The sequence below is a fragment of the Cotesia typhae genome, unplaced genomic scaffold, assembly GCF_013202065.1.
Source record: "Cotesia typhae breed Kobodo isofemale line unplaced genomic scaffold, CoteBio_Ctyphae contig_119, whole genome shotgun sequence".
Classification (NCBI taxonomy): Eukaryota; Metazoa; Arthropoda; class Insecta; order Hymenoptera; family Braconidae; genus Cotesia; species Cotesia typhae.
In genome coordinates, this window is record NW_027423712.1 from 3,713,303 (window position 1) to 3,725,929 (window position 12,627).

The 12,627-nt window shown below is 30.6% G+C and overlaps 1 protein-coding gene across 2 annotated transcripts; it reads right to left on the reverse strand.

Moving 5' to 3' along the window:
- Positions 1-15: 15 nt before the first annotated feature.
- On the reverse strand, positions 16-11,079 carry Ctsl4 (Cathepsin L4). 2 transcript variants are annotated; one of them, XM_074247004.1, is made up of 5 exons: positions 10,911-11,079; positions 10,668-10,844; positions 10,013-10,372; positions 9,731-9,891; positions 16-307 (listed from the first exon to the last, which is right to left on the reverse strand). In XM_074247004.1, the coding sequence occupies exons 1-5, from the start codon at positions 11,052-11,054 to the stop codon at positions 304-306; spliced, it is 846 nt and encodes a 281-aa protein (XP_074103105.1). In that variant the 5' UTR covers positions 11,055-11,079; the 3' UTR covers positions 16-303. The 2 variants fall into 2 exon arrangements, with proteins under 2 accessions (XP_074103105.1, XP_074103095.1); XM_074246994.1 differs by lacking the exon at positions 16-307 and adding an exon at positions 5,040-5,331.
- Positions 11,080-12,627: the final 1,548 nt, after the last annotated feature.

Here is a 12,627-nt window from a genome sequence, read left to right on the forward strand (position 1 = left end):
TACTATGTTAGTGTTTTTGTATAAAAAATGTTGAGCCAAAAAAAAAAAGTTAGTTTTAAGTTTACTGAAAAAATTAGTGATCGCCTAGCCAGACAATGACGAAGACTGGAGGTAAAGCGTGACGTTGGGCCAGTCATGCAGCCAACTTGGTGACGGCGACCTTTGTCCCGTGCTCGGGGCTGACTGCGGATTGGATAGTATATAAGTTGATATCAGACGAAAGAACACGCGCTGCCGACATGCTGCTGGTACTAAGCATTGCCAAGAATGATCTTTTGAGCTTTTGAACTCATCTGGACCGTATTAACTAAAATAAACCAGACTATATTAAAGATGTCAATCATTCATTGGATTTTAATAAATACGTAATAGAAATAGATGTTTTTTTTTTTTTTTTTTTTTTTTTTTTCAAAGATATGTCTTAAAATTAAGTATTCACATAATTCTATCTAAAATTTCTTACGCACAGAATAGAAATCGAGATTAATATCAAAACAAGTTATCAAAATATTTATATTGTCTATTACAAATTTTTTTTTTTTAAGTTCTTGACTTTTTTAATTTACATTTTTAAAATTCATTTTTGTAGAATATTAAAAAGTCCACTAGTAAACTCAATTATTAATATTTTTTTGAATAATTCATGAATTACAAAGGTCAGAAATTTATTTTTATTACTTTAATGGATATAGATTATTACAATAAAATTATCGTAATTAATCAACTACACTTCTCACAAAAATTAAGGAAACAAGAAAAAAATCCAAATTTTTCTTTTCAATCTACGGACTTGGAATAGTATATTACACTCCTAAGGAAGTAAAGTAAGAAATGTCTCAGATCACATGTAGTTGTTGGCCGAGGCGTCGCCGAGATCACAACAAACATGTGATCTGAGGCTTTCTTATTTACTTCCCGAGGAGTGTTTATTATTTTTTTCCTCGACGGAGGCGGAAAGCGGCAACTTCGTTTAGGGCAGTGGGGCTAAAGTTGACGGTTTACGCCCGGAGGAGAAACATTTTTTTTTTTTTACTTAACCTTTGTATGGAACAGATAACTAGTTTATTCAGTTTCAATTTTGTTTCCTTAAAAACCTTGATGCAAGCATTTTTTGCTCATATATCTGTGTTTGAATGGAAAAGGATCATTTTGTCTTTGATTATATATCAATATCTCAGCAACCAATAATCGCACATAAAATACAAGGTGGATTTGAGAAACTTAAATAAATTCTCCATAAGTATAGGCTATTGATTTTTTGAAGAATAAATTTTTTTCAAAGGATATTGAAATAATTTAGTACAAATTCGGATTGAATGGATGAACAAAAAATATCGTTGGTAATTTTTAAACAAAGTGTCCCGAAAAAGCCCTGAAAATTTTAAAGAGTTGCGATTTTCTTATGTTAGTTCCCGCAACTTTCAAATTTATCGTTTTCGTCAAAAATCGATATTATAAGTAATTTTTTGATTTTCATATTTTTCCACTAAACAACTTTTTTTTTTCGGGCACGATTCTTATTTCTTTTCTCGAAAAGATTAATAATTGATAAAATTTGAAAATAATTTTTTATCAATTTTTTCAACAATAATACCCCTTGAATGAATTTATTGATTTCGTTCCAGCTTACAGTATTTGATGTAATTATTAAACACAAAAAGATTACTCTATTGTTACTTAGGAAATGATTTCACAAAAAAATTTGAAGTTAAGTGAACAAATTTTTCGACAACAACGATATCTCTAAAACGAATAAATCAATTTTGATGTGGTTAGTGACAATAGTCGTAATTTTTGAGCTAAAAAGATGATTAGATATCGAAATCGATCGATACATTAATTTTTGACTTCCGGCTTTGATGAACTTGATTTTCAGAAACTGGAGTCGAAACAATTAACTTTTTGAAAATTACTTATTTTCATGACGAAAATTTAAAGACTGAAAATTATCCGCAGTCTTTTTTTCGTTCTTTGGGATTGGAAGACTTGGATAGTTTTATACATATTACACACATACATGCACGAGCGCGCGCGTGGCTGGACGTCCAGCTGGACATAGTCGAAATAGATTTTAAAGCCTCAAATGTTGAAATCTGATAAAAATTAAACTTCTCAATATGGGACCGAAATTCATAACTTTTTACTTTCGAATAATATTACTTTTCAAACCGAGAAATTGAAAAAAATTCTTTTTTTATTCTTTTAAATTTCATCGACTAAAATTTGCTTCCATCGTAGTTAACACTAAATTTTCGAAATTAATCCGCCATTGCTTAATCGTATCTCTTTATAGTTGTAATTAAAAATAACATAAAAAAACAAAAAAAACTAACGAACATTTTAGCATTCAATAATCCGTTTATTTAAAAAATATGAGATAAATAATGTCGCATTAAAGTTTTATGGTAACATAGTTCCAAGATTATCCTTGTGAGTCAAGAGAATGCGTGCTCGGTAGAGCAAAGCCACCAAAACCCTCGTGACTCGCACCCCTCGTTATTCATAATCAAAAGTCAGTCTTCGTTTCTCGACAATTTTTTAACCTACAACTATAACCAACTCTGAATATTAATCATAATAAAAAAAAGCCTGATAAAAAGATAGAACGAACAGAGAATAAATGTAAAGATGAAAATAAACTTGAAAGTTAAAAAGTGTAGAAGTTCGACAACGGCATAGAAAAACGAATATTTAATCTGAATTGAAATTCCACAACAAGTTACAATGTCTTTAGACAAAAATTCGTGACTTTCTTTTGATTGAGGAGAATAAAACTGAAGAAAGTTGTTGTTTGGTGCATCGAAAATAACGTTATATACTGCCAATACAATTGTGGTACAGTAAGCAGTGAATATTAAGTTATTTAGTAAGATTCGATAAAATAGTTATCTTTTGTGTAATCCTAATAACATGGGAAAAAAAGCTGATGGTTACTAGTACTTTACAATCAATAATTCACTTCTGTTCATTAGCTAATGCAGTGTTTATGCAATGATAATAATTTAAATTACTGTTCTATTCAGTAGGAGTAGAGAAAAGGGGTAAAGTAAGGCACCCAAATAATTTTGGAATAAACTTTTTTTCTTCAAAGAGCTTCGAAATAGTTCAACTACAAATTTTCTAATCGATTTCTATTTTTTCATAACTTTTTGAAAAATAAAAATTTAATTTTTAAAATAGTTAAATGAAATTTTTAGTAACTGCTTAAATGTAGAGCTCTATCTATGTATGGGCGAATTAAATCGAATAATAAAATTATCTGACTTTTTAGTAGATTTCATAGAAATTGAATTATTGCATTTATCTTTATATGACGCAACTTTCTTAAAGAAATCGATCGATTTCTTGATGCAGTTAGCATCAATTGACGTGATTCACGCCCAAAAAGATTATATACCTCATCATATATTATATGATCACAGACATATTCGTCGGAATAATCTTCGTCAATACCTACGCAAAAATCATGAGATCATTTTTTATTGCAATTATTATATTGAATCCAAGACTCTGTGGATTCTGAGTAAAGTCCAATGCAATAAAGACAATGACAATCATCATTTTTATGTTCTCAGCATTTTTTTACAAATTTTTTGAGTTTGGTTTCATTTTAATTTTTTTTCTTTCTTTAAGTTCTTGGTGATACTTAGAACTCGTAAAAATCGTAGTTTGCCCCCGGCAACTTTTTTTGGGAGGAGAATCTTCAAGTTTTGATAGTAATGATTTCAGTAAAAAAAAAATTTTTTTTATATGCTTTTTTTGGGGAGTTAGCCGTATATAATTAATAAATTTGTCATTAAAGACAAATTTGGAAATTAGGGAAATAAAGGATAAGGGGGAAGGGGAGGACCTTTACTCTTCCCCTACATGCCCCAGAAAAAAAAATTTTTTTTTCGATTTCCTGCAAAATTTCGACTGATTTATTCGAAATAGATGAAAAATAAACAAATGTGATGGTTAGAAATCTCAATAAGAAGAAATAACTAGCTTAAATGGGCTGTTATGCCCCACCCTCCCCTATATTTTTGAGTTGTTTAATAAGCGTTTGAAGTTTAAATTTAAATTGAAGCAGTAACAACTGAATTCATTCACTTGAAATACATTGTTATCCAATGTATAGAATTAAATCAATTTATTGGTATGAGAGATATAATGTATACCCGTATGCTACAAATTATTATTGAGCTTAAAAATATATGAAGTATTCAATTCTGAAGCTCTATGAGCTCAATGCATTTTCGATGTATTTTTTAATGCTTTAAGCTAATAAATATTACGAAATTATGAGGATAGCTTCCAAGGTAAAGTTTATTCTTCAGATTTTCTAAATTTTACGTTAGAATAAATTTTTTTCTCTCCATATTTGCACCGAAAAATAAAATTTTTGTTTTGTTTTGTTCACGAATAGAAAGAAAATTATACTTTTTTGATGAAAAAACAAATATAATTTATTTTTGGTAAATATATGGTGAAAACATGCTATTATATTGAATAAAATAACGTTATCAAAGTGGAAAATAACAATACAATTTTTTTAATTATAAGTCAGCGGAAACATGATACGTTGTGGATATTATGTTAAAAGTTGTTTTGCAACTAAAGGATCGAAGTAGTTAAATGTGTTTCTAACAAAGCTGAAATAGAGTCGAGAACTATGGTTGTTAACAGAATGAAGGGTAGCTACTTGATTCAGAGAGAAATTAATTAATTCCTATTCATTACTCACATAGGATTAAAATTATTTTGTCTTAATTGGTCAAACTTGTTTTAAAACTTATTATGTCGATATACAGTCAATGTAGAAAATGTGTCTAAATAAAATAAATGTGATGAGTTTATGTATTTAGTCAATGTAGTGAATGTAACCGTGAGATACAAATACAATTACATTATATGTAACCGTGACAGTTGTTAAATATGTAATCGATAAACTATACATAAATGAAAATGCATAAAATTATTATATGGATTAGTCGTTACTACTATTGTACGCAATAAGGGAAAGGATTGGGTTTATTAAATGATTCATAAGAACTATATCCATCAAATGTAAATGTATTAAATATTTATAAATATTATTTGGTCGATATAAATCCGATTAATGCATTTTTCAAATAATAAAACGGAATATATCTTTATATTCGGACGTAAGCAGCGTAGTTGGCAATGCCGCAACGATTTTTATTTTTGACGATTCGCATGTAACCATTTTCTCCCCATTGCTCACCCCACCAATTTTTTAAAATCCACTCGTTGGGCGTATAGCCTACTATCAACATTGCGTGGTTTACCATATCAGAACTGCATAATGGATCATCATAAACTCCTTCACTAGAAAAAGATTTTTTAAATTTATTACGTGCTAATAAAATTTTAAAGTTAGTTATTGTAGCTTTTTGAATTTTAATTGTGCAAGATTGAAAATTATCCTATGGTTCAGACATTCGAAGTGATATAAATCAAAAAAAAAGTTAAAAAGAAAAGGTAGTTTCGGATAATTTATGCGAGAAAAAGAATATTACATTGAAGTCGATTATTCTTTCAAGCGAGTACCTATCCCTGGAGCTGGCCATGCGAAAGACGATCATCAGTTTCGAATCGATTTGATAAAAGTGTTTTAAATGGAACTTAAACCTAGATTCATGTAAATCTTAATCAATGATGCTGAACAAGATTTTGTTAAGATAATTTTAATTTTTATTTACCATAGAGCAATTTTTTCAATGTCAGTTTTCGATAAGATAAATCATCTTATATAAATCAGCAAATTAATAGGGTGAAGTTAAGATTTATTAATATCATTGTTACTTTTTTTATCTTTTTATAATTTAAATTATCAATTCTACCAAACTAAATGATTGATAATTATGAGAAACTCTTAAAAACTTAAAATTTTTCTGTACTTATCATTTTGATATTAATTTGTATTTCAATATCAGTTACTTTTAAGTAATTCATACTCTTACAATACTATGTGAGAAACCTATAAATATGCCTATAAAGTCAGCTTCATGATATATTCCATTAATAAAGGATTATCCATTTAAATTGCTTGTAAACCGTATTTTAATGGATTTGTAAAATGTGGGAATATTGAACAACAGACGATAGAACTTGATTGAATTAAAAATATTTCTTAACAAATTACTGAAACATAATTTTTCATTAGAATGGACGTATTGATTGATTTCATTCATACACTGTTCCATCGCATATCGCCGCTAAAACTAAAAAGTTTGGAAAATTCAAAAGTGCTTGCCTCATAATCTGATTTTCCACTTCAAAATTAATTAAAATAAAATACAAAAAAACAGAAAACTCTGCTATGGTTTAGTGGTGCCATAATTCTAAGATGAGAAAAAAATACTATAATAAAATGTATGTATAGATATCAAAATACACAATCATATCTTAGTTTTTTATAAATAATAATTAAACGACAGTGGATTGAACGCTTATGTTAATTGAAAAAGTCCACAGTGTGATACTTTAGATGATAAAAAAAAAATCATTCGGGTATGATCATTTTTTCGACCAATTTTTCTGTCACATACGCGGATCAGTAAACACAGACACACGAAGGTCCAAGGAAGATTATTTTTGATGGTATTATTTACTATGTTAAGGAAAGTAATTGTTATTGAAATATATTTTATGTACTTGGCAGATTGTTTGATAAATGCATTTTTATCATCATGAAAGTGCGATATATAAAAAAAAAAAAATTAGGAAAATGGTTGACCCTGAAAGCCATCCCTGCAACTTCCTGCTAATTCTATACCTAGGCGCTTAAAATTGCACTGATGATGTTTTTGAGCTCTTCAAGCTCAAAAATACAATTTATGTATTATTTTATGCTCACCGAGCTCAAAGAAATAGCTTTTCTATATGTTTTTGAGCTCTTCGAGTAAAACAAATCTCGCAATTTGTTTTGTTTATTGTGAATTCACTGATGACTACCAAATAAAATATTATTTATGTGATCTCAAAGAAACATTATTTTTCAACGAAAATTTCAGAAAATGTTTATTAAATATGTATCTCTAACATAAAAAAAAAATTTTGAATTAAAAATTTCATTTTCCAAAAAAATTTTTTTGAAATATGTTATTTTTTCATTGAGTAAACCCATGTAACCCTTCAAAATAATAGAGTGCGATAAAAGAAATTATTCTTAAATCTCTAATATGACTTGTGTAAATAAGTAAAATTAGTCTGATAGTTAGCGTGTTTGCGCTCATTGACGAGAGAACAGTCTAGTCGCATTTGAAAAATTAATTTATAAAATTAAGAAAATACGTCTGTAAAGTTACTATTGACACAATTCAACATTTATTGATGTTACGTTCCACGAATTTTCGCCTAATTTCGATTTCTATTTTTTTTTTCTCTCAAGATTTATTTTTCATTTAAAAGCGTTTACTTTAATTTAAGATGATTCTCGGAACGCATACCAAGCGATATCAGTTGCTTCGCTGGTGGTTATACTAACAGCGAGGTAACGGAAATCGCTTGTGATAAGGCGTCGGCAGAGAGTTGCCGTGGCCGCGGATAACCAAAACATCATGCGTCAGCATGGGACCCGGGCCTCGTCGACTCTCTCAGGAGCAACCTGAGCTACCAACATGGCTGACAATAAGATTTATAAACATTTACTCTGGTCAGGAGCAAGTCAGTAGAACTAGAGACTCTCGAGTGCAGAGAGCTCCATCCTCAGACTTGAACCTACCCAGATCCAATAAACCAATTACACCAAATCTATTTTCCAAATATACTTATTATGGGGCGGAGCGCTTTATAGCAATTCCAACGCATATAAGAATACCTTTCGGCTAAAGCGCTAGCCAGCGTTTCGCCAACCCAACCCTCCTTCTGGGTGAGCGCTTAATCAGCGTATCCCCAGGTCCCAAATCTTCGGCAAGAGCGCTAGCCAGCGTTCGGCCAGCACCAATTTCCTATACGTAAATGCCTCACGGAAAATGGTCACGAAGATCGGGTCGCTCGGTGCAAGAGGGTCGTCGTCGCTTGGCCCAGCCATTCTACCTATCGTTGCCGACAATCGGCGCTGAAACTCCAGTCGAACCGCGAACGGAGGTAGTACAAACCGTGAGACCAGTAGTGCGAGTAACAGACGACGAGATACTAATCGAACCTCGAATAAGGGTAGTTCGAACCGCTGAGGAAGACTCGCCTAAATCACCCACGAGCCGAGATCCACCGGGTCAGTCCATCTTCACCAGCAACAACCGTCCCGCCTATTGGACAGACATCACCAGGGCTTGGAAGCTGGTCCCAATCGAGGTTCCAGAGGTTCACCCTCCGGGGGGCGTTCTTCCCATCAATGACCCCAGGTACGGGTATTATTCAGAGGAGCTCTTCAGGAGGACGGGGCACGACATTTTCCCGCCTTTCGAAGCGAAATGGTTAGAAACACAGGGGGTTGTATGGGCAGACTTATGGGGCCCATAATGGTAAATCAGTAATGATCATAATAAGATAGTAAGTTCATCTGTGGCGACACACCGGGGGTCGATCGACTACCCACCGTGTCAAAACCTGATATTTAATTATTTAAAACTCTAAATGAATTTATACCTAATTTTGGGAACGTAACATTGAAATTATTAATTAATGATTACTAAAAATTAAATCAAACAATAAAATTCTAATTAGAGCCACAAATTAACTTTACTGCTTGAACAATAATTGAGTTATTAGTGCTCAATGCTGAGCGAATCAATGCCAGTTTTACAGTCGATGAAAGTTTAGTATTTTATGACAACAAAGACGAATTTTTTAATAATCTTAATTCAAATTCGAACACTAATTATTCACACAAAAAACTTTTGAATTTATCAATTAAATTAATATGAAAAAAAAAAAAATTTGTAATGAGCATTGAAAGTTTCAATTAAAGAAATTGCAGGTATATAAACATAACCAATAGAATTAAAAATTAATTTTAAACAAATGACAATCGAATAGAATAAATTTAGTCACAATAAAAATTCATTATTTCTAAGTAAAAAAATTATAGGTTCCGGAAAAGTAATCACCAACATATCATATACTATAATCTTTTCTGAAACACGCTGCATCTTATGCTTTAAGTATTATTCCGATCGATTCAGTATTTTTTGCAATGTAACCGAACAAAAAAACCAGCTCTCCATTTGTTAGTATAGATGACTAAATACATATCTAACCGTATTTAAAAAACTCCCAGATACACGAACAAAAAATTGCTGCAACGTATCATAGTCTGTTACAGTGACGTGACAAAATCATATTTTAGTAATATAACTGTCATGCATTGCTGCAACTGGATTACGTGATGTTGCAGCACCATGACCAAGGTTGTTAAAGCTGTAACAGCTGCTGAAAATTCTCTAATAAAAATAAAAAATAGTAAATATATTTTGTCGAAAAGTTAACTCAAATCCATGAGAAATGTAATATTTTTATTTAGGTTACCAAGAGATAAAATGTATTCAGACTACTGGTATCGAAAAATATAAAAAAAAAAAAATATTTCCTAGAGTATATGAAATAAAACAAAATACTAAACAGACAGTTGATTAATAAAAAAAACTAATGTTTAAGCACTTAGTAAAAAAATATTTGAATCACCATTGAATATTACTCATAATAACTAAATTAATTCAGATTGACGAATAGAATTGAACCAAAATAATCGATAATAATGGTAAAAAATATAAAAAATACTAACTGATATAATTGAAATGTCCGGGGGCTAGCATTAATAGAAACGGCTATAGGTCCGATAGTCGCAACAGCAGCTTGCAATGCCCGTTCATCTCTTGCTGGCAATATTGCCCATGAAGTAATATTAACGACACCCAAGTTTGTTTGAAATTTGCACTGTCCTTCCTTTCGTGATAATTGAAATTTTATAAATTTAAGTTTGCTATTTAACCTCATAAATATCATTGATGATGACATTTGTCGTAGCTTAATATTTAGCAAATATATAATGAAATAGGCAATGTACCTGTGCTATGTAAGGATAATTAGTTTGCTCCATTAGTCCTCCTGATTTTTGTAAGTATCTAAGACCATTTCTGAGAGAACCACCTGCACATCCTAAATTTCCAGTTACTGAGCTGCAATCAACGATTTGCTGAGCACTGAGAGAAATCAATGTTCCAGTTTTTTTGAATATTTGACCTTCTATACTTTCTGCTATTGAATAAGCATAACAACTACCACAAGATTCTTGATTAACTGGTTGTGTAATAAAACCTTTTTTCCGCCAATCCAAATGACTAGGGATAGTTCTCGGATCATGAAGAACAGCACCAACTAATTCATTATCACTTATTTTTCGTCGTCGACTTGGTTTGAGTTTTACCTATTAATTAACAAGGAAAAAATAATATATTACACCCCTAGGGAAGTAAAGTAAGAAATGTCTCAGATCACATGTAATCCCGAGGCTCCGCCTCGGTCAACAAACATGTGATCTGAGGCTTTCTTATTTACTTCCTGAGAAGTGTATACTGCTTTTTTTTCCAGACGAAGACGGAAAGCGGCAACTTCGTTTAGCGCAGCAGGGCTAAAGTTGACGCTTTACGCTCGGAGGGAAAAAAAAAAACCTTTTTTTCAGGTATAAAATTTTATGTTCATTAATAGGTCATAAAGCTTACCATATTTTTCATATATTGGTGTGTACATAAATCCGCAATATGGTTATCTCTTAGAGTATAAGTATGATGGCCTGCTTCAGCCATCAAATTATGCTCATAAATTTTCAGCAGGTTCTTCTCCCAAGCTACTCGTTTCACTAGCTCCTCCTTCGCCGTGTACGTTTTGTTCAAGCTTGCCTGAGATATGATATATAATTAATTAATGAAAACTGACAAGTAAAGAAAATTTTTTTTTCACACTACCTTATAAATATACCAATATTCACTTAAACGTTCTGAAATTTTTGATGGTAATTTTTTAATATTTCCAAATGCTCTTAATTCAGTATTATGCCCGCATATACTAGAAAATAATAATAATAAAATTAAACTTTTTAACAGTTGCATGGTCTTATTGAGCTCAAGTTTTAGTTCTTACTGTTTTTTATAATTGTCATTACAATGAATTGTGAAGTCGAAGACTGTTAAGTCAGCTAAAAAATTATGTCAACACTAACATGATTAACAAATAACGTATTGACTTATTTGAAAGAAAGAAAGCCATGACATCATTTTAATTCCTAAGCAATTTAATATTTAAAAACAATGATCATATTTCTAACGTAGTAATTTTATCATCATTCTTACACTTTATTACTACAACTTGAATAATTATATGATACATTGTTTTGAATTCATGAGAAATTTTAGGTAAGCTCTACAAAAATTTCTTTAGAAATGATGTAAAGTCTGCACTGTAAAACATTTTTTAGACCTGGTGCAGTGTAAATGAGTAGGTGTAAAAATTTTCTTGTGAAAATTACACCAAATACCGTGTAAAATTTAGGGAGTTTGAATTTAATATTTTTATACTGTCAACCGTGTATATGTATGATTCACGATAATTTTGCGTTCAGAAATTTAATGTCGATTCTACACGCTGAAAAATTTATTTCCGACTATTTAATTATATCGGCTCACAAAAAATAAAAAGTAGTCTGTACTTTGGACCGGACCCACCTACGGACAAGGTATTCCGACCCACTGAATCCGAATTTAAAGTCCGTTATGCCCGGTCACCCTCCAGTTTTGAGTAAAATGCAAATAACCTAAAAAAATTGTGAAAAGCTGCAGTTACAGCGTTGAAAAAATTTTTGTTGACCCGGATCAAGTATAATTTTTATGTATATAAATTTACTGAATCTAGATCTGAACATTAATTAGCCCGTTGAGCCGTCAAAATTCGAAAAAATTTCGAAAAACTCCAAAAAATTGCAATAAATCATGAAAAATCGAAATTATTGAAATGAAAAAAATTTGCTGGACTCAGATTGAGTATGATTTTTATGTGTTTTGTTCCACTGAATTTGAATTTAAAATCTTATCCTATTAACGTTTTAAAATTCGAGAAAATCTCAAAAAACTAAAAAAATCAGGAAAATTGCCATTACAAATATGTAGAACAAAATTTATTAACCACGATTGTCAATGACTGGGGTGCATTTTCATGGATGAAATATGATCTTAGAATTGAAAAATTGAGAAATTTTTTAATCTTTAGTAAATAGCATATAAGGAGGAGGTATGAAACCATATTTTCGAATTTCAGAGTGTCGTTCGTTTGTATTGAACTGTTTTATCGTCAAATGATGAACGCAGTGAGTTCCTTTTACATTTTTTGTTTTCTTCTGAGATTTGGATAAAATCGACGGATCGAAGAATTCAAAAGCTATCTCAAAAAAAATGATCATTTTGAAATTTTTTTTTTTCGTAAAGTAAAAATATTGAAAACAAAAATCCAAATTTTGTTGATTTAGAAAAACTGTTTGAACATTTTTTATAAAAGTGTCTAATGTTTTGAAATTTAAGGTTGTTAGAAGTTCTTTATTGAATTTTTAAATTTATTAATATTGTAAAGTGGAAAATATTTTATTTCAAAATTACAATACTTTTTGTGGTAAAATGAAGAGTTATAAATAAA